This window comes from Pogona vitticeps, chromosome 1 (genome assembly GCF_051106095.1).
Source record: "Pogona vitticeps strain Pit_001003342236 chromosome 1, PviZW2.1, whole genome shotgun sequence".
NCBI classification, from domain to species: domain Eukaryota; kingdom Metazoa; phylum Chordata; class Lepidosauria; order Squamata; family Agamidae; genus Pogona; species Pogona vitticeps.
The window spans coordinates 262,858,362-262,881,442 of record NC_135783.1 but is presented as its reverse complement, the minus strand read 5'-3'; the positions used below and the strand labels follow the sequence as shown (position 1 = coordinate 262,881,442).

General features: G+C 40.2%; 1 protein-coding gene across 10 annotated transcripts in view; it reads right to left on the bottom strand.

Moving 5' to 3' along the window:
- The window catches only part of TUB (TUB bipartite transcription factor), a 173,327-nt gene that overhangs the window by 22,787 nt on the left and 127,459 nt on the right, over positions 1 to 23,081 (bottom strand). For 4 of the 10 annotated variants that reach the window (XM_078383906.1, XM_020801425.3, XM_078383910.1 and 1 more), the window contains 3 exons: positions 21,947 to 21,998; positions 20,982 to 21,144; positions 5,891 to 6,025 (listed from right to left, as the gene is read on the bottom strand). In XM_078383906.1, coding sequence (XP_078240032.1) covers positions 5,891 to 6,025; positions 20,982 to 21,144; positions 21,947 to 21,998 — 350 coding nt within the window. Of the gene's footprint in view, positions 1 to 5,890; positions 6,029 to 20,981; positions 21,145 to 21,946; positions 21,999 to 23,081 lie in introns of all 10 variants that reach the window. The other 6 variants (XM_020801424.3, XM_078383909.1, XM_020801426.3 and 3 more) reach the window with 2 other exon arrangements.

The window sequence follows — 23,081 nt, the reverse complement described above, 5'->3', positions numbered from 1 at the left end:
TCCAACTGCAAAGCAGTAAGAGAAGTAATCATGGACCTCCACAGCCTGGTCTGCTAGTAATTTTATTTTAGTTAGTCTTTTCTTGGAATTCCTACTGTTTGATTCCTTTGTTTTGGCAATAAACGAGGTATATGAGAAGTCTATGCAGTCTTAACTTGGCTACTCATGCACAAAAACACCTTGTGGATTCAACACATGGCACTGCCAAAGGATCCAACTGCTTCCACTGGAAGCAGGGGAACTTCCTCTCCAGGAAAAGATATTAAACTTGCATGTTTAAAAAAGGAACTAATGAGTGTATATGTTGATTTGCACTTTGGATATGCATTTAGATTTATTACAAAACATCACTCATCTGTCTACTATTTGTCTTAAATGTCACAGTATGCAAATTTGCAACAAAAGGAAGAAATTATAGAATTAGATCCGTAATTTCCTGAGTTACTGTTGCGGAAAACTGCTCTTGGGATTTCATTTTTGCTACAGATGTCCATTTTAGGAGATTAACATATTTTCGTACTCTCTGGACTTTATAATTCCCCATTTTTCCCCATTTAGTATGCCAAGGACTGATTGAGTTGAAAATAGAACTCATTTCAAAAATCGTAATTACCACAGCCAAACTGTTTCAATGTCAAAGGCCAATCTGTGTCATCTTACACAAAAGAGTATGGATTTACAGGACACAAGTGCATATATTTAATCAGCAATCTAAGCAAAAATGTCATCATAATCATACAACTGAGACATGATAATGTTTGCGCTACCATATTATTGCAATTACTGTTTTCCTGCCTGTAAAATGGATGCTTAAAAATAAATAAATCAGGGTTTGTATTAAAATGCATTCCAAGGGCTTGATGAGCCCGCTTTAATTCTAATGATAGCTTTTCTGACCTCACCTATAGCCATTTATTGGTCTGTGAGAGCACATAAAATCCAGTCACCCTGTATAAACACTCAATATATCCAGCAACCACTTCTATCATTTTAGAGGGAAAGCAGTTTCATTTAAGCCTAATACTTTCCTTGAGCTCATCTTTATCACATTGTTCTGATCACAGCTTCATCAATCAAAGAGTCACTCTGAAAAGCATTAATACATCTGAGGCCCTGCATTCTGTTATCACAGGTGAGATTCCAAATACTACCCATCAATAATTCTACAGTTTTAAACTCTGAATTACCTGATTAGCCTTTTTTTCAAAAATGTCCTTTTTTGGCACAAAGAAATCCATATGCGATAAACTGAGAATTTCCACAACAGCTAAATAGATGAAAGCCTTTTAACATTATTTTTCAATTATAGCAGAATTCATCAAGTGCTGAATTAGGTCCAACCCCTCAAAAACTGTAGAGTAACAGCAAGAAAAAAAATCTGAAATTTTATAGGCATTTTCAGCCAGCAGAATTTTATTGCATTACTGAACTCGCAACAGTATGCATTCCTTTTGAACTCTCAGAAAAAAAATTCAAAGAACACTAAATATTAAGCAAGCAAATACCAAAGACAAAAAGCCCAAACTGGACCCAAGACTAAACTGGACCGACCAGTGGCGAACCTCCCTTATTTGGGCAAGGTGTTGGAGCGGGTTGTGGCCCAGCAACTCCAGGCACTGCTCGATGAAATGGATTTTCTAGATCCATTTCAATCAGGTTTCAGGCCGGGCTTTGGTACGGAGACTGCCTTGGTTGCCCTGTATGATGACCTTTGCTGGGAGAGAGACAGGGGAGTGTGACCATGTTGATACTCCTGGACCTCTCAGCGGATTTCAACACCATCGACCATGGTGTCCTTCCAGATAGGCTGGCTGGATTTGGAGTTGGGGGCACTGCTTTATGGTGGTTCTGCTCCTTCCTAGCTGACCATGTCCAGAGGGTGGTGCTGGGGGACAGTTGCTCTGCCCCATGGCAGTTATGTCATGGGGTTCCTCAGGGCTCAATACTGTCCCCCATGCTGTTCAACATCTACATGAAACCACTGGGAGAGGTCATCAGGAGGTTTGGGCTGAGGAGTCTGCAATATGCTGATGATACTCAGCTCTACCTCTCGTTTTCCACCAATCCAGGTGAGGCGGTTTCTGAGCTGAACTCGTGTTTGGACCTGATAATGGACTGGATGAGGGTTAATAAACTGAAACTCAATCCAGACAAGACAGAAGTGTTGTTAATGGGTGCTTCGCTGGACAGGCTAGAGGGCCATTTCCCTGCCCTGAATGGGGTTGCACTCCCCCTAAGGGACAGGGTCCGCAGCCTGGGGATGCTCCTGGACCCCAGTCTAACTCTGGAAGCCCAGGTGGATTCAGTGGCCAGGGGCACCTTCCTTCAGCTATGGAAATTATACCAGCTACAGCCCTACCTGGACAAGCACAGTCTCATGACAGTTATGCATGCACTGGTAACATCCTATATAGATTACTGCAGTGTGCTCTATGTGGGGCTGCCTTTGAAGATGGTCCGGCGACTGCAGTTGGTTCAGAATCGAGCTGCATGGCCGGTGAGTGGTGTGGCTGCTAGGGAACACATCTGTTTAAATTACATTGGCTACCAGTCGCTGCCTAGGCCCAATTCAAAGTGCTCATTTTGACACATAAAGCCCTAAACGGCGTGGGCCCTGGATACCTGAAGGACCACCTCCTTCTATATGAACCTACCCGACAGTTAAGATCTAGCCAGGGGACCCTCCTGAAAGAGCAACCCTCAAGGAAGTAAGAGGGACAGCTTGTAGACAAAGGGCCTTCTCTTGGCAGCTGCCCCCAGACTATGGAACACCATCCTGAGTCAGATTCGTCTGGAACTGACGTTGATAATGTTTTGGCACCAGGCCAAAATCTTCCTGTTCCAGAAGGCTTTTAATTGAAATAATATCAACTGTGGGTCCTGATGGCAATTTTTAGAGCACTGTATTTTTAATTTAATTTTAATTGTTTTATCTTTTTATTGTATTTAAATTGTTGTAAGCCGCCCAGAGACCTTTGGTTAGTGTGGGTGGCATATAAGTTAAATAAATAAATAAATAAATAAATAAATAAATAAATAAATAAATAAATAAATAAATAAATAAATAAATAAATAATCATTATCATCATCAACAACAACTGTGGAAAGATCGCCATTCTCTTATGTCCTATTCAACAGCAGTGAAAACAAACATAATATAAATGAACACATTCCATGTGGCAAATACCTGCTGGTGAGTCACTACAGGGGGACAACTTTGGCTAACAATCATATGGCAACTATAACATGTGCCTTTTAGGCTAGGATCCTGTTGGATTTTGGGGTGCACAAGGGGGACATTTACACAAACAATTTTCATAATTTTCGTGTATGTGGTTACACGACTCATAGAAAAATGGCTTGCATAACCTGGCCACAAAATAGCAGTATGTCCTTGTGTGATTGCTCTATTGTGCTGGAGAACTCCAACAGGATACTGGCTTTCATTTTTTAAAAACTTTCATTTGTGATTCCAATGGTTTCTCTTCCAACATGGTGCTGCCCAAGTGGAACCATTTTGTAAAGCTGAAAATGCACTAATCAGCTGTTCTGGTAAGGAATATGGAAGAGGTTTGGAAAAATGAAGAAAGTCATAGATTCTGTCTGTTGCACTTCCCCTAAGGGGAATAGCTGCACAACACAATATATATATTTTTAACAAGAAATCTTCCATGGATAGAGCCTCATTTGTCACCAGAAAGACCCCACACATTTCCTCCTTCCCTTTTATTTGCCTCCAAATCTGCTCTGGAAAGTTTCCCTAATCCTTCAGAACAGATGGGGACATGGAAGACTGGAAAAAGAAGGGGTGTCTGTTCCACTGGCAGATGAGAAACAGCACAATAAAATATTTTGCCCTCAAATGTTTTAAATCACAAAACTTTGCTGCATTATTATATAAGCAAAGTATAAATGAATCAAACTTAATACCAGATAAAACAGAAATATTTATCATGAACTAGGCCTATTTTTTATCTGCACATCACACAGAGCACTGTGTTCAAGTTTTTTTCCCCAATAAGACTTTGATTTTCTCTCTTTTTTAAAAAATGAAAACAATAAAATATATATTTTTTAGAAATACGAACTACACATGTGCATTTCAGCCTCTAAGTGTCTTATACTGAAATAAAGCATGTTCTCAGTTTCTAACAAAGGCTTTAAATTTAGTCCAAAATTAAGTACATTCTCTCTCCACACATGAAAAAATCAAGATTTTTTAAAAAGTAAATTAATTGGGTCTAGATTTAATTAATTAGACAGACCTACAGCCATTCTGACGCAGACCAACCACTACAATAAGAGAAAATGCCTCATTGGAGAACACCTGCGGTATTTGGCTCTGTCCCGGCCAGTTTGTGAGAAGGGGCTTTCATGACTGAGACACGCAGATTCATTCAGTAGCATTTTGTACCATCTATAGTATTCAGAGTTAATGAGAACACCACTCCTTTGGCTAAAATGAATAGTCCTTTCAAATTCAGAAATCAAATGAATGCCTGTTTCCTTAGGCAAGGACAGTATACGGTTGTTTCTCTGCATAAACTAGATTTCCAGAGAAGCAGAAGATTCAGAACAGATATGTTACTTATATAGAATCTCAGCTTTGTAGCATATCCACGGGGTTCAGTGACTCCGCACTCAGAATGCTTCATTTTTCGAAAGCAGGATATACATGTTCAGCACCTTCTAGACCCAAGTTATAGGTCAAAGGGATTAGTGAGGTTAGCATGGATGGAACAAGGATTAACGTTATGGGAGTCTCTAGCACATAGACAACATTTATCTCATAGTTTTTCCTCAAATAGTTGCTATAGGCTTTTCTGCAACAAACAGCTGTGGGAGGAGGAATCTGGAGCAGGACAGTTGTGTAGAACTGCTTCATCCTTTTGCTCCCCACTGTCCCTACCAGATCTGCCTCCTGGTACACATGCGCTTGTTATTTAGAATAGGAAGAAAGTTGCTGGCAGAGCGAGTTATTTACAATACAGACAGCACTGGGGCAAAGTAATAATCCTGCAACACCCACACTCTCCCAACATGCACTCTGTAGTTCCAGTCCAGATCAGACTTTGCAGCACTGGCTACTTGTTGAAGGGCAAACAACAACACAAGGGTGAAATTAATAGCAATTTTCATGGGTGGTCTGGTCTTTCGAATAACAATGGTTGCAACAATGATTCATGTGAGAAATATAACTTTTTAAATATATGGCATTTCAGCCATGATTTGAGACTAAGAAATATGATCACACACATTACAAATTCTTACACTAATCTAGACATTTTGGGTCCCCACAGCATCTCCTGCCCAAGAACAGAATCTTCATTATGTCTTCACATTCACGTGGACTGGTGCTTCAGGTCTATTTCGTGATGCATAGTGCAGAAATACATATAAGCGGGCAAGCGGTGTAGAAGTCCAGTCTGAACGCCTCTGGAGCAGCTTCTCTACTGTTCCTGTGTTTCTGCATTCATAATGCACAGTGCATCAAGAAGCAAATCTGAATTGGATTCTTAGGGTTATGCTAGAATTGGGAACACAAAGACCAGGACTTTTACGTTTTGTTTATTTGAATTCTTATTAATAAAATGTTATACATTGAGTTTCCCATACATTCCATCTTGCTCAGTGAATTCCGCAGTCCTTAAATCTTTAAATGCCAACAATCAAAGCAATGGAAATAGTATTACTAAGATACAAAGGTATCCTCAACTGAAAATGCTGTATGCATCTTCTAAATGCTTTTGGAAAACATTGACTTTGTATGATCTATAGCTCAAGCAAGTTCATAAGCAACAAGTCATCTCTTTAAAACAGTATAAATATAAATATAAATATTTTGCTAGTTGTTTCATTTATATTTAGCAATTATCAGCATGCAGCTAACCTTTGTGTTTCCCCTTTTTTTCCTGTCTGGTGTTGCCAGTTTGGCAGCCTCCCGTAGCTGCCTTAGCTTTTTTAGTTGATTTTGGAGCTTGTGAGTCTGTTACCACTTTTACATCTTCTTGGTCAGCCTCCTGTACTGCTTGAGATATTCAGGACACCCCAAAAAGAGAGAGAGAGAAGAAAGAGACCAAGACAAAGGAAACAGGAGAAAAATGAGAGAGATAAGAAGTCAGATGAAAAACCATGGGGAAGTAAGCAAATAAAGCAGATTGTAAAAGCACATTTTTCAGTTAATTCAGGAGAAAGAAAAATGCACCAGATGAAAGTCTACAGGGTTATAATAGATTTTTTTACATGTTAGTATACAGTGTTAGTCAAACAGTTGGTAGTCATTCTGGATCAAACTGGAAGATATAGTTGGTGTGTCCTGAAAAACAAAGCTCTCTTAAGAGATGAAACATATTTTCGCGAAGGCTTTCATGGCCAGGATCTAATGGTTGTTGTGGGTTTATCGGGCTCTTTGGCCGTATTCTGAAGGTTGTTCTTCCTAACATTTCACCAGTCTCTGTGGCCAGCATCTTCAGAGGACAGCACTCTATCCTCTGAAGATGTGCTGTCCTCTGAAGATGCCGGCCACAGAGACTGGCGAAACGTTAGGAAGAACAACCTTCAGAACACAGCCAAAGAGTCAGAAAAACCCACAACAACCATAAAACATATCTGTTTATACAAATATTAACTCTTCTTTCACATGTTGCAAATCAGCTTGTAACTGATTTACATCAAGATGTAAATACTTCCTTCATTTGCAAGTCTGACTGCTCGGCTACACAGGTCAGAACTGCATGTATGAAGGGAAGACACTGAAATTTCATTTAATGTCCAATTTGACCATGAATGTGACATTCTGATTATATGAATCAGCTCCGGCTGCTTTCAACTGGCATTCTTCAAGGATGTTAATAGAACTCTATGTGATGTCCTTAGTGAGAATTCTGTTTCTATATATACCTTGTATTATATGTTTTAAAGTTGTACACTGTCCAGTAAGTTGTAACAAAATTGGGGGAGGGGACCCCACCTTATTAAAATAGTATTACTATTCCTTTAATAATAAGGGCTCAATGAGATCTATTGTTTCTATCCAACTCGCCACTTTAAACTTCAAAGAGCAGTGGTTAGCTGCAGGACCACTAATTTCCCTGTAGGTGCACCACATTGAAATTCTTACACATAAATATACCACTTACTGGTAAGTACTTATCTATGGCAAAACAGTATGCATTGCATAAAACAAATTGTTTTGGTCTGTGACTTCTCTTTGTGCACATACGTTTTTAAAATGTGCAAAGAAAAGAACAAAACAAAATTTAAGCACCGGGTACCATAAAAGATCATATTCAGTGTTTGCAAACCAACCTTATGAAGGTTTACCCAGAAGACAGACCTCCTTAGTTTCAGAAGAGCTTACTCCTATGTAACTGCAAAAAACTGTCATTCTCATGCTAAAAGCAGCATGGACCTCTAAACTGAATAAAAATAATTGTAGTTTCATACTTTATTCAAGTTTACTTATTTGAAACATTACATATATTTCCACAACAAACCATCATTACAGAATTAGACAAAATTAAACAGTGATGTTCTGCAGTTCCAGAGCACACTTTAGGATACCACTTCTCAGGAAGCCCTGAGAAACACATATTTCATCATCATCATCATAGTCATCATCTTTGTCAAGGAGTTCCTCAAATTCCACTTGTTAAGAATTTTAAATTAATTTTGCAGTTCTGCAACTTTCCAAACTCAATAAAATTGTCTCATGAATATACTAGTTCTTTTCAAAAATTAGTTGCCATGCAATTCTTTCTCTAAAAAGATACATTTTACCCACTTGACAATCTGAGAGTTTAAATTCAATCCTTATCCCATACACTTAAGTTTTAATGACATGCTGAAGCTCTACAGTCAAAATGAATTTGAAATATTAAGGTCCTGGGTACAATCCACAAGGGGTAAGCCACGTTAAACTTAGTGGCCAATATCCTGTTGTGCATTTATGCGAAAGGTGTAACTTTTAGCAGTGAATTGCCAGAAGTTAAGAAATCACTGTAGCCATTATCTATTGAATTACACAGCAGTTTACCAATAGAAGTTATACCTTTTGCATAAATGCACAACTAGTTTTCGGCCACTGTGCTTTAGTTCCAAATTAATCTATAAAATTATTGTACTAACAGATAGTAGGCATGGGACTTTGGGATTCTTGGACACACACACACACACCCTGAATTTCCAGCCAGAATTCTGGGGGCTCACAGGGGTTTTCAGTTACAGATGGACAACAAAGGCTCCAGCAGCCATTCTTTTCTTGTGAAAAAGAAAGAGGAAATGGCTAAGTTCCATGGGAGCTCCAAAGGTTTAGAAGACTGGTAATCTCTCTGCCCATTAGGCTCTGTACAGTGTGCCGCTCAAAAACTACCGGTCCTCTAACCCCTTGCAGCTCCCATAATGCTTAGACTACCTCAGTCTAAACTTCTTCCAAAAGTTCTATGCCTAACATTTGTATGGAATAAGGATTTAATGTATGGAATAATGATTTAATGTAAGCTCTTAGGCCTTGAGAGCTGGCCTATCTTGCAGCATCTTTTAACAATATTGTTGGCTTATCAGACCACTTAGACACACATGATTTTATATGCAGTTCCTATTACTGTAGTATATTTCATGATATTAGCTTATTAAGGCCAGGATGTAACCATACAGAACAAGTCTTTATGCACTTATGTAGTCTATCTGTTAATAGCCCAAGGTTGACCCTAAGCAAGCCCTTGCCAGAATTCAACTGTGTATTAAAGTTCAGAAGCAATGACTGTTTTGCATGTGTTGCTGTACTGCTCAAGATAGTTTTCTGCAATCCTCTATCACTTCACATCCTATTATATCATAAATTAGTAAAATAATATGAAGCTTAAAATATAAGTATCACTGTGAGCTGCATTATAATGAATTAGTTCTAAAAGAGAACATTCTGAACAATTGTCAAAGTCTAGAATTAACTACATATAAGTAATTTTGTAATTAAGAACCTAAATAACCGACTTCAGCACTAGGCCATATTCTAGTTTGTTTATTTCTTTAATTTGTATACTGCCCTTCTAGCCAGGCTAGATACCAGATAACAACTGGTATCTTGCCAACCACATAATCAGTATCAGATATTAAACGCTGGTGCTAAAAGCAGGAAAACCAGTTTTTGAAACAGGAAAGCTATACAAAGGCTGAAAACCAGTGCACACTTATCTGGGAATGAGTCCAACTGAACTCTGTAGGACTTATGTCTAAGTAAACATTCACAGCATTGTATGATATATGCTGCATAATATTGAGAGATTGCATAATATTGCATTATTGGTTGAAAATTAATTCCATCCCATGAAAACAGAAAGTCATATCTAACTCAAAGTGGGATACAATGCCAATAAAATTTTTTAAAAAGCCTGGCACATTCCTCCCTTCCTTATTTTGAAATGGAAACAAGGCTCTAAAATCAAAGGGAATTTAAGTCCAACATAAGGAGTCAATTTCCTAGATGTGTAAGCAGCCATGGCCCCTCCTAGAACACATGGGAACACTGTAGTGTGTTCAAAGGGAGCAAAAATAACAATCACTGCTATTTCTGCCATATGTTACCTAAGAATACAACAATTGTGGAAATACCTTGCAGCTTCCTACACAAATGAGTTACACGAACACCCCAACCGATAGCAAGACTACAACGTCATAGTTGCTCATATGCAGTGCTTTCTGACTATGAACGAAAACTACGTTTATGACCTTAAAAATACTATTCAGTCACTGGCTAGTTTGAATCTTACTGCTCAGTTAAAACACGTAGTATTTTTAAAGCAATATAATTTTTACTGAAGCATTTATAGTACAATCCTACACAACCTACACAATACAGTTCTAAGTCTCAAGTTGAATTCAGTTTTAAGAAGGCATATCATCCACGCTGTTCCTCACGACTATCTGATAAAAAATAAAAGAAAAACAGAGAAAACAAAAACATTGTGGCATCTTTAAAAAAATAACAGCTCGTGGGCTAAACCGCAGAAGCCTGTGCTGCAGGGTCAGAAGATCTGGCAGTCGTAAGATCGAATCCACGCAATGGAATGAGCACCCGTCGCTTGTCCCAGCTCCCGCCAACCTAGCGGTTCGAAAGCATGCAAATGCAAGTAGATAAATAGGGACCACCTCGGTGGGAAGGTAAACAGCGTTCCGTGTCTAAATCACACTGGCCATGTGACCACGGAAAGATTGTATTCGGACAAACACTGGCTCTATGGCTTGAAGAGCGGGATGAGCGCCGCCCCCTAGAGTCGGACACGACTGGACAAAAATTGTCAAGGGGAACCTTTACCTTTTGTTGACAAGTCACATTAAAAAACAACAGTTAGTCTTTAAGGGCCCACAATGTTTTTGTCTTCTTTATTTTCCTTTTGCTTTTGCCTTATATGCTAGCACTGACCAGCACAGTTACTTCTTCTAAAACTATGACCGAGTGTGGGAAACTTCTGCTTAAAGGTTGTAGCTGCATTCTGTTCCAGTGATTTGCATACACTCCTAGCAGGAAGCGGCAGCTGCCAGCAGGCGGGGAACCCCTTATTCTGCCCTTTCGCTTAGAGGTAGAGCATAAAGTCAAAGAGTTATTTTAACAACATACTATGTTTCTAACAACATACTATGTAACTTATGCTAAGTCAATAAAAAGAGCTCTCAGGGTATTGCCTTGAGGCTCTGCTGGCTCGGACATCTGTTGTTGACTCCTTTGTTCTAAGGCAATTAGCCTTCCTTTGTTCCGTGATCATCCACAACTGAGTTTGTGATTTATTTTTTCAGCACAAATAAAATATCTTAATTGGATTTTCTGGCTCATAAATATAATACAATACAATATAAAACCAATACATCACTGTGGAAGCTGTGACATTTCATGTAGAAAATGTAGTTGCTTAATACAGTATATGTTGACAATAGGTGAAACTGAATACTTGTGTTGGCATTGGAATATAGGGTAGCAGAGTGAAGTGGGTTGCGGTCCACAAAAGCTTTTTTCAAATAAGGTGCTGTAACTCTCTATGTTGTTTTTGATTGTGTTGTTATTATGTACACTGATATGTGTTAGTTGCATAACAAGCTGTGTAATGTTAGTTCTCTAATAACTACTGTTTCCAGTCAGTCAGTCAGTCAGTCAGTTTGTTTGCTTGCTTGCTTGTTTGTTTAAAATATTTTACCCCACTTTCCTCCTTAAAAGGACCCAAGGCAGGTTACAACATTAAAATGACAATATCTAAAAGCTAAGAATGCCCTTGATCCATTCCAATCCAGGTTCAGGCCGCATCATGGCACGAAGACAGCATTGGTCGCCCTGCAAGATGACCTCCTGAGTGAAGCTGATGGGGGCAAAAAATCCTTGTTGGTCCTTCTCAATCTCTCTGAAGCCTTTGATACCACGGTATCCTCCTGGAGAGGCTCTCAGGATTGGGGATCAGTGGTCAGGCCTTGGCTGAGAGTTGCTCCATGGACTCTCAATTGTGGGGTCCCCTGGGGGTCAATCATTTCCTCAATGCTATTTAATATCTATATGAGGCTGCAGGGGGAGATCATCGGAAGTTTTAGAACTGTGTGTCACCACTATGAGGATGACACTCAGCTCTAGCTCTCCTTCCACCCTTCTGCAATGGATGCTGTCCTGTCCCTTGAGCGCTGCGGATGCGGTGCTGGGATGGATGACAGAAAACAGACGGAGGCTGAATCTGGACAAGAAGGAAATCCTGTGGGTGGGGGACCCTAGTGCCTGTCATCTGGGAGCCTCCCTGTCTTTCAGGGAGGTCACTCTTTCCATAAAGGATGAGGTGCGTAGCTTGGGTGTACTTCTGGACCCAGCACTATCAATGGCATCGCAGGTAGCATCTGTGGTCCCTTCCACTTATTTCCATCCAAAGCAGGTCACCCAGCTGTGCCCCTACCTTGACATCAGGTCCCTTACCACACTGGTTCATGCGCTGGTAGTCTCGAGATTAGACTACAGCAATGCCCTTTATGTGGGGCTGCCCTTGGGAGTGCTACAGAGATTGCAATGGGTCCAGAACGCAGTGGCTAGATTACTGAGTGGGACAAGGAAATACCAAAACATCTGGCTGCCTTACACTGGCTCCCTGTTTGCTTCTGTACCAATTTCAAGGTAATAGTATTAACCTAAGGTAAAAGTAAAGGTTCCCCTTGACAATTTTTATCCAGTTGTGTTCAACTCTAGGGGGCGGTGCTCATCCTCGTTTCCAAGCCACAGAGCCAGCGTTTGTCCGAAGACAATCTTCCGCAGTCACATGGCCAGTGCGACTTACACACGGAAAGCTGCTACCTTCCCACCAAGGTGGTCCCTATTTATCTACTTGCATTTGCATGCTTTCGAATCGCGAGGTTGGCAGTAGCTGGGACAAGCAACGGGGGCTCACTCCATCACGTGGATTCAATCTTACAGCTGAAGATCTACAGACCTTACAGCACAGAGGCTTTTGCGGTTTAACCTGCAGCACCACCACATCCCCAAGTTTTAGTATTAACCTATAAGGTTATAGTATTAACCTATAAGGTTATAGTAGGTTATAGTATTAACCTATAAGACCCTAAATGGTTTGGGACCTCAATATCTGGCAATCCAGCAATCTTAATTCCAGTTTGGGATTCCTCCAGTCCAGTCTTTCGCATGATGTATTCTGTATAAAAGTTAAATAATCAGGGAGACAATATACAGTGGTGCCTCGCTTAACAGGTGCCCCGTTTAACGACTAATCCGCATACTGATGAAGATTTTGCGATCACAAAAGCGATTGCATAACGATATTTTCAATGGGGAAAAATTGCTTTGCGATTTTTCCCCGTACGCCCCATTTTCGTGCAGCTGATTGGCAGGGCTTAGGGATGATCGTGGGGAAGCGCTCTCCCCCCATCCTCCTGAAGCCCCGCCGATCAGCTGGGTGAAAATGTCAGCTTCAGGAGGATGGGGGGAAGGGCTTCCCCTCCCCATCCTCCAGAGCAGTGCGAAGATGCCGGCTTCAGGAGGATGGGGGGGGAGCCATCCCTTCCCCGTACCTTCCCCCAGCTGACCAGCGGCGGCGGAGACGGGGGTGAGGGGTGGCTCGGGGAAAGCCAGGAGGCAGGGCGAGGCCCGGGTGTTCCGGCGGCCCTCCTCCTGAGCCCTCGCTCACCCGCCCCCAAGGACACCTGGTGTCTCCCGGGCTGGCTAGCTGGCTGGCGAGCGAGCACCGGGTGGATGGCCCACCCCTTCCTGCCCCCAGCGGCTGCCTCTGAGCACTCGCTCGCTCGCTGCCCAAGGACACCTGGTGTCTCCCGGGCTGGCTAGCTGGCTGGTTGGCAGTGCTTTGCCATGATCGGTTCCCTATTTGGGGAACCGATCATGGCAAAGCAATGCTTTTTTAACAGCTGATCAGCGGTTTCAAAATGGCCATCCTCTGTTTTCTGGATGGATTCCTTGCTTAAGAGGCACCAAAAATGGCCGCCCCTATGGAGGATCTTTGCTGAACTGTGAGTTTTTGCCCCATAGGAACGCATTAAACAGGGTTTAGTGCATTCCTATGGGGTTTTTTGTTCCATTTAGCGATGTTTCCGGATAGCGACGTTAATCCTGGAACGGATTAACATCGCTATGCAGGGCACTACTGTACAGCCTTGTCGTACTCCTTTTCCAATTTTGAACTAATCAGTTGTTCCATATCCAGTTCTAACCGTTGCTTCCTGTCCCACATGTAGATTTCTCAGGCGATAGATAAAGTGGTCAGGCACTCCCATTTCTTTAAGGGCTTGCCATAGTTTGTTGTGGTCCACACAGTCAAAGGTTTTTGCATAGTCAATGAAGCAGAAGGAGATGTTTTTCTGGAACTCTCTGGCTTTCTCCATAATCCGGGGCACATTTAGGAAGCTATTAAAAACCTGGCTATTTAAACAGGCCTTCCCTGAACAAACTATAGTGGGGTCTCTACTTAAGAACGGCTCTACTTAAGAACAATCCAACTTAAGAACAGCTCCATTTGCTAAATTTTGCTTCTACTTGAGAACAGAAATCCAAGATAAGAACAGGAAAAAAAACCCTTTCCTGCTCTTTTTTTAACCTTAGGTCATCTTAGGTTAAAAAAAAAATTCTCCCCCTAGTGGTAGAGTACGTATTAACCAGCTTTGCATTAGTTCCTATGGGAACTAATGCTTCAATGTACGAACACACCTCTACATAACAAAAAAACAGCCAGAACGGATTAATTGGTTTTCAGTCCATTCCTATGGGAAATTTTGCTTCAACTTAAGAACATTTCAACTTAAGAACACCATTCCAAAATGGATTACGTTCTTAAGTAGAGGTTCCACTGTAGTTTCTATGGACGGAAAAGAGCAGATACGGATTAAATGGTTTTCAATGCGTTCGTATGGGAAATGCAGATTCAACATAAGAACTTTTCAACTTGAGAACCACCTTCCAATACAGATTAAGTTCTTAAGTAGAGACCCCACTGTACTGTACAATACAACAGTGTTTGCTAAAATATCATCTATCACACAACTATCCTTCTTGTCTTTTATATTTTATGTCTTTAATTGTAATTTCTTGTATTGTATTTCTTTTTACTGCACTTTATTATATTTGATTCATGCCCCAATTGTATTATTATTTTCTACAGTCGTGCCCCGCTGGACGATTACCCCATCAACGATGAATCCGCTTAACGTTGATGTTTTTGCGATCACAAAATGATGGTTTAAATGATGTTTTTTCGCTGTGCGATGATCAGTTCCCTGCTTCGGGAACCGATTTTTGCTTTATGACGATCAGCAAACAGCTGATCGCTGGGTTTCAAAATGGCCGCTGGCTGAAGAAAATGCCCCCCCCGCTGTTTTTAGGACTGATTTTTTGCACTACAGGCACCGAAAATGGCCGCCCCTATGGAAGATCTTTGCTGGACAGGCAGGTATTCAGCCCATTGGAACGCACTGAACGGTTTTCAATGCATTTCAATGGGTTTTTTATTTTGTTTGACAATGTTTTCGCTGGAACGAATTAACGTTGTCAAGTGAGGCACCACTGTATATGTATTATTTTGTTATTTTCTTATTTGTTTATCTGTTGTAAAACGCCCAGAGTGGTCCTGGCTGCCAGATGGGTCGTATATAAATCAAATTAATAATAATAATAATAATAATAATAATAATAATAATAATAATAATAATAATAATAATAATAATAATAATAATAATAATAATAATAATAATAATAATAATACACAAATATCTTAAAAATATTAAACAAGTATATTAAAATGGTAAATAAAATCAATACTAAAAAAACACTGAAAAGCAACAGAGCACAAAAATCCAATTTGAAAAACCCCTCTCAGACTGCTAGTCACTAAAGAAAAGCCTGTCTGAAGAGAAAGATCTTTGCCTGCTTGCAGAATGACAGCAAAGATGGGGCCAACCTGGCTTCTCATAGGAGGGAGTTCCAGAGTTTGGGAGCAGCAACAGAGAAGGCCCTCTCCTGTGTCCCCAACAAGCATGCTTGAGTGGGTGGGGGGGACTGAAAGAAAGTCCTCCCTGATTATCTTAATGCTGAATGCAGCCCTAATTTTGTGGATTTCTGCAAGCTACAGGGAAACTAATAATTTGGTTACTAAAATGACACGCTATGCCCTTCTTAGGCATCTTTCAGTCTCGAAAGACCATGGTAATGCGCTCTGTATGAGTGTCCTCTCCAGAGCACAAAGCCTGGGTAGAATAATATGGAGGATAGGCTGTTACCCAAACAGCAAATCCCCCCACTTCACGTCACAGAAATAGTCCAGTGGAAAGGCAAGAGCCAATACAACTGGTTCCAGCAATGTCGCAGAAGTTGCCAGAATGACATGAACTGCCTCCGGGACTCCAGGATTCCCTATGTCCTGTTATCTAACTAAAAACATGGGTATGGAAATAAGGAGCCATTTTGAATAACCTGCTCAGCCTCACATACTTTTAAATATGGGATATGCTGTTCAGTAGAGCTGTGATGCTGTTGCATGCAAATGTTACATGCTAGAATAAGTATCCCAAATATCAACCTGCCTAAATTCTAGAGTCCTCAAAGATTCCTTCAGAGTGAAAAAGACGGTGATCAAGCAGAGGGCCGCTTTTGTTGTAACAGTCTAGCCATGAATTTATTTTATTTATTTATTTTATTTACAATATTTTTAGCCGCACCATTGCCAGTGGCTTCTGGGCGGCGTACAGCATTAAAACTTAAAAACATTAAAAACATTTTAAAAGACAATATAAAATAGCATATATTAAAATAATTCTTAAAACATTAAAATTAATAAGTCCTGCTGCTCATATGGCCTGCTAGGGGATATTGTTTAATTAAAATGCTGGCTGAACAGAAAGGTCTTTGCCTGGCGCCAGAAAGTCAAGAGTGTTGGAGCCAGGCGGATCTCTCTAGGGAGGGCATTCCAAAATTGGGGGGCAACAGCCGAGAAGGCCCTATTTCGACATGCCATCCCCCTCACCTCTTTCAGGGATGGCACCTTCAGAAGGGCCTCCTGGCCTGATCTTAGAGGACGGGCAGGCTCATATGGAAGAAGGCGGTCCTTTAGGTAACCAAGTTCATAAGCCGTTTAGGGCTTTATATGTCAAAGTAAGCACTTTGAATTGGGCCCGAGCAGCAACCGGCAGCCAATGTAAATTTTTCAAAACCGGCGTGATATGCGTACATGCAGCGGCACCACTTACCAGCCGCGCAGCCCGGTTCTGTGCCAGTTGCAGTCGTTGGACCGTCTTCAAAGGCTGCCCCACGTATAGCGCATTGCAGTAGTCCAGTCTGGTTGTTACCAGTGCATGAGTGACTGCTGCTAGGCTCCGTTCATCCAGGTAAGGGCGAAGTTGATATATTTTCCACAGCTGTAAGAAGGCACCCCTGGACACCGAGTCCACCTGGGCTTCCAAGGTCAGACTGGGGTCAAGGAGCACCCCCAAGCTGCAGACCCTGTCCTTTAGGGGGAGTGTAATCCCATCTAAAGTAGGGAAATGGCCCTTTAACCTATCTGGCGGGGCACCTACCAGCAGCACTTCAGACTTGTCTGGATTGAGCCTCAGTTTATTGACCCTCATCCAGACCATTATCCAGTCCAGAATGCACTCTGTTAAAAGACTGCCTGGCCCCAACTCTGACGCTTCCAAGGAATCCAGTTTCACTTCTTTTATTAGAGTTTATTTTGTTTCTATTTTGTTCATAACCAGAATTTGCTATTATACACTTTCTTCTTCTGTTTATGACTGACATGGCATGGAAGCTCTGTCTCTGTGAAACCATGAGCTGCATTTTGTTTTAGCATTGATGAAATTTACAGTCATATAACATGAGGATAGATGTTTGCTTTGACATAATTTTCTGTTCTGGTACCTGCATGATAAGATACAAAGTATAAAAAACTCACCCTGAGAAGCATATACCAGTTAACCTGTTGGACATAAGAATAACTATCTTTATTCATCACACCAAGTATCCATCTAAACTTCAAAAGGGTAGACTGTCTTACTCTTCCAGTGCATCTTTAAGTCCTTATCAATCTATATTTTAAATTCCATGTTAACTATTGTGAAATGCAAATTCCATGAATTCCATCTTAAAAACTGTCAAATGATCCAAATTAACCAAATATGCTTCATTACATTAACCAGATATGCTTCAATCCATTTTGTCTAATTTTCAATTGATTTGTTGTTGCCATCTTTGGGGAGTTTGTTATGTTATTAGTTTATGTTTATGATGTTTGGTTTGCTTTTTGTTATTGTTGTTTTTCACTTAAGCATTGTTTTGTTTTCCACACTGCCTTACATGGTTTTCTGTAAGCTGGTCATAGTTGTGGTTTGCTACTAGATGGGTGGGATGCAAGTCCAATCAATCAATCAATCAATCAATCAATCAATCAATCAATCAATCAATCAATCAATCAATCAATCAATCAATCAATCAATCAATCAATCAATCAATCAATCAATCAATCAGAAGAGCTAACCCATACTTATCAATACAATACACACAAGTGCACATATGAATTAATATATTATTTTCAATATATAACTTGATAGCTTGCTAGTTAGTGGAAAGCCCCTACCATTATGGCTCAAAGTAAAATGCAACTCCAAATTTAACAAAATGTGCCAAATTGTATCCACTGAAATGTGTATTAAATTTGTCTTTCAAAATGTTTTCCCAACACAAAAGCCTCAGCAAAATATGGAACCTTAAAACAGAGAAGCTGACTCACCTAACCTATGAAAAACTTCTGTTGGTGTAGTAACTGTATGTATCAGAAGCTATTGAATACAGTACTGTTAAATCAGAGAACTGCTTTTCCAAAACAGAGGGGACTAGGAGAAAGCCAGAATAGAATGAAATGGGAACTTCTTAATAAAGAAGTAGCTCTTTCACCCCAGCAGTTAGAGTGTGTGTGTTGTCGGAGGAGGCTTGTGACTGCCTCCTTCTACTTCTGAGTGAGTGTGTGTGTGTGTTTGCAGGGAGGCTTCAGGCTGCCTGGTAAGGTAAGGTGCTATTTTCTGGTTTTAAAAACTGTTCTGGGAGTTTTTGCAGCGTGGTTTTGAGCTGGGGGTTATGTTTCTGTGCTGTGATTGGTCTTGGGGGGTTTGTTTGTTGGTTGGTTGTTTTTTTCCCCATTTCTGATGTGTCTTGGGGGGTTTAGTTGCTTTTTGGAGTGTTTTTACCCATTTCCGATGGGTCTTGGGGGATTTGTTGGTTGGTTGGTTTTTCTTCCCCCATTTCTGATGGGTCTCGGGGGGTTGTTTGGTTTTTGGCTTTCCCCCATTTCCAATGGGGCTTGGGAGATTTGTTTGCTTTTGGGGGTTTCCCCCCATTTCCAATGGGTCCTGCATGCTTCCCTTGCTTTTTCCTTTGTTTTCTTTGCATTTCCGACTTGCCCCTTTTGTTCTCTGTGCATTTCTGATCTGCTCCGTTTGTTTTCTGTGCATTTCCAATCGGTCTTGCACGCCTGATTGCTATTCTTCTTTCCCCTCTTCGGCCGGAAGGAATTAATCATGTTTCCAATGAATCTTGCAGTGATTTATTGATTTATTGATTGATTTCAGTGATTTTTTTTCTTTGGCTGGAACGGATTAATTGCATTTCAATGTATTCCTATGGGAAAAGGTGCTTTGATTTTGAGTTACGTCTATCTTCTGGAACGGATTATGGTCATCAGTTGAGGCACCACTATATTAAACAGAGGACTGGATTCCCACAGCTTCAATAGTTGTGGGAAACAGAGGATTTCACCAACCAGCCTCTTGTGTCACACTGCTGAAATTCTCTCTTCCACATTACTATTAGAGGTGAGATTTTCAAATTTTCTGAATTACAAACACCACAGTTCTCCATTCTGGACGTTCCACCTACCTTAAAGGAATCTTACAAATACCTCAATGTGATACACCTGGGAGAAAGTCCTAATTTGCAAAGCTCTGCTAGGCCAACTTCCACCCAAGCTTTTTGCTCAGAAAGAAAGCTTCCAGCCAGCACTGGGGCAAATCCAGAAAACATTGCTGGTAATATGCCATTAAAATGACAAAGGCTGTTCTACAATTGCTTTAGTGATGTACTTTTAAAAAAGTTTTTAAAATGCAAAAATGCAAAACAGATCAGCAATGCAATTTTTAAAAAATATTGGCAGAATCCTATTTACTTGTGCAGTCACATAAACTTTCCTCCCTTACATGCTCTTTGTTGCACACCTAATGCCGCAGTGATTGCAAATTTGAGCACTTAATCATGCATTCAAATGTGCAAAGAGGATCCAATGGCAGGAGAAAAGCCACCGCATATGTGCAGTGTTGCCAAAACTAATTTTCCTCATAGAATATTTCTGCAAGGTGATAAACCAATTTAAAACTTTTAAGATCTACAAGTAGGTCTCAGTTTTACGTGCATTTCAAGCAAAGTACTGCATATCAACCAATTAAAATAAAATAAGGTTACATAAAATGAATGAATGAATGAGCAAGAAAATAGACACTAACTGCTAAGATAGTTTGAGGTGCACTGCTGTTCTACATCAAATGTTTATTGACTTGATTCAAATGTAGAGAACAAATGACCCATGTGTTGTTTTTTTTAAAGATAGAATTTCAAGATAAAATTCAAGTTTGGTTGGTTCATTTTTATAAAAATGAGAGTATGGGAGAAAGGAAATTACTTATCATGAAAGAACAGCAAAATCTGCAAATGTTATATATAGTCAGCTCACACATAGCATGAAAAAGTAATGTAGATTCTGTTGACAACTTGTCCTCTTCTATTTGATGAAAAACAACTCTCTTTAGTTTCTTCCTAAAAGTTATTAGAAATTCATTGCGAACAACAAAAACAATCCTAATGTTATATATGATTTTTAGCAAACTGTAATATGAATAAATGGTGAATTATTTCAGAATAAAGCAAATTTGCTGAACACCTGCTTTCTTAATAGTTCTGCCAATGTCTAACTAAAATCCCCCTGCCTCCAACCTTCCATTGGAAGAAAAAGAACCAAAAATACTCTTTCATGAACTACTGAAATAAAATTAAAAGGGTGACTAAAACATACGATTTCCCACATGTTTTAGTTGCCCTTTAAATCTTATTTCAGCAGCCCTTTTAATCTTATCTTAGAACTGCCTGGAAAATCCTTGATACTTTAGTGTTGGTGCTTACATTTAGGCTGGTTTCTGTTACATAATTTTTTTTTGGGGGGGGGGAAAGAGCTGAATTTATAAAGCTAAATCCTAAAACCAATAGGTACACTGAATGTTTGGTAAGTCAACACTTCTAAAAGTCCCACTGAGTTGGAACAATTAGATTCAGCCCATGAAATCCAATAAATAAATAAATAAATAAATTATTAATATGAAAGTAATGTACTAAGATATTTTCAGCCTCCTTGACTCAAACCCAGTATCTTGGTCAGTCTTCTCATTCTGCAATATATAGTTGCACATACCATGATAAATAGTACTGCTGTTACTGTTGAGGTAAGATTCAACAAGTGGAGCTTGCTCTTCTGATTGTTTCATTCTGCGTGTCCTTGTGCGACTGTCCACATTGGACTGAACCATCAGTGGCTCTTGTCTTTTTTTCTTCTGCTTCTGTTCTAGCAAAGCTCTCTAGGAAAAATGCAAAGACACACATCCATATCAGATGAAATGCTACACTAATATGGAAACCTCGTGTCATATAGGTTTCCTGGATACCTCAACAAGACATATTGAACAAGATAGTATTATGTAGGGATGGGATTTTGGGATTCTTGGACTAAAAATCCAATAATTCTCCATTTTGAGAGTTTTACCAGACAGGTATACATCTAAACATGGCTTACCTGGGAGAAAGCCTAGCTAGGTTTAACTCTGTCCAAGCTTCCTTTTCCTGCTCTGATGCTAGCTGAAAGTGTTTTTTTTTTTCCTGAACAGGAAGCTACGCAGAGCTAACCCTAGGTACCCCTCAAAGCCTACATAGGAATACAATATTTCACTTTTCAATAACCTAGTAGATTTAATAGCCAGAAAGCTGTGAGTATATAGTCCTATAATAGCTGACTTGAAAGTACGAGCAGACAGAAAGTTTTAGCTGTACTCCTTGCCTGTTGCTGTCTCCACATAAAAAGGCCACCCAAAAAGGGGAGATAATCTGCTCCAGATGGACCTTCTCCATATAATCAGGAATGATGATTTTTCAGGATCCCCAGTTTTGTGCAGAGACTCCACATATATCAGAAGACTCCCTCCTTCTACAGTTCCTCTCCCTTTGTAGATAAGGATCAGTGCAGTGTGGCAATCGAACTCTCTCCTCCAACTTTCAAATAAACTCTTTTAAAACATCAGAATTAGCCTTATTTCTCAGCCAGGTCTATAATTTATCAAAATGAAGTTTTTTAAAAAAAGACAGAAGGATAGTTTGCAAGCTCACCTGTCTGTCAAGCTTTTGTTGTCTCAAATTGCTGCTTTCGTCATCTAATACACTGCCAAGATAAAAACAAAACCAGAATTTTTTTTATTAGACTAAACACAAAGCAAAACCTTGCAGCTGTCGAGAGAGATTAATCTGGCCAAAATCCTGTTTGCTTATTCGGTATACACAATGGCTGTTTGCATGCATGGTTGCCTTTTTACACCAACTGGGTCCAGGAGGGGGGGGCTATGTTATTTTTAATAGGGCAATTTCTGTTTTGCTTATCTGCAAGCCAAAGACCACTGGAGTAATCGCGACACATTACATCTATGAAGGACATAGTCAGCAATTGCCAATAGAGTTTTGGCTTCTGTCTTTATAATAAACTATAGCGTTTCTAGAGAGGCCTTTTACCTTTCATTTATACAGCCTCAGGCATGAATTTTTATACAGGATGCAAATGACAAAGAGTTTTATCTTTGAAACTTTTTCATGTTTTCTACCATCTTCTTCCATCTTTTTCCCCTTACCATCTCTATTTAGAAATTGTCAATGACAAAAGCATGGAGTAAATGCATAGTACATTTTGACTCGCAGCTTCTACTAGAAGTACCCTTCACACTGACACTCTGCATGGGCACCCATTAGCCAGCCTTTATTGGTGGTGCTCCTCCCTTCTTTGGAGTCATCCAGAAGCAGTGAGAATCTTTGCTGCTGCTTCTCAGGATCTTCAAATCCTGGCAAAATGAACTCTTCCTACTATAAAGTCTTCTTTATGTGCCCGAGGATTTGGGATAGGACAATCTCCCTTGCCAAAGTGATTGGTCATGCTCCGTTCTGCATGGCCAAAGCTCTACAAATAGCTTGGGGAAAATTGATGTTTTCTTGCTTAATGCTGGGTATCTGGGGAGAGAAGAAAATTTGGGTCACTAATGCCACTTCAGTGTCCACATTTAGAATCATAGAACAATGGAGTTGGAAGGGACCTATAAGGCCATTGAATTCAATCCCCTGCTCAATGCAGGAATGTAAGTTAATGCATATCTGACAGACAGTTTGTCTAATTTTCTCTCGAATGCCTCCAGTGTTGGAGTGGAGCACTCACCACTTCTTGTGCTACCTGCTCTGTGGCATTTCAATCAAGAGATACAGT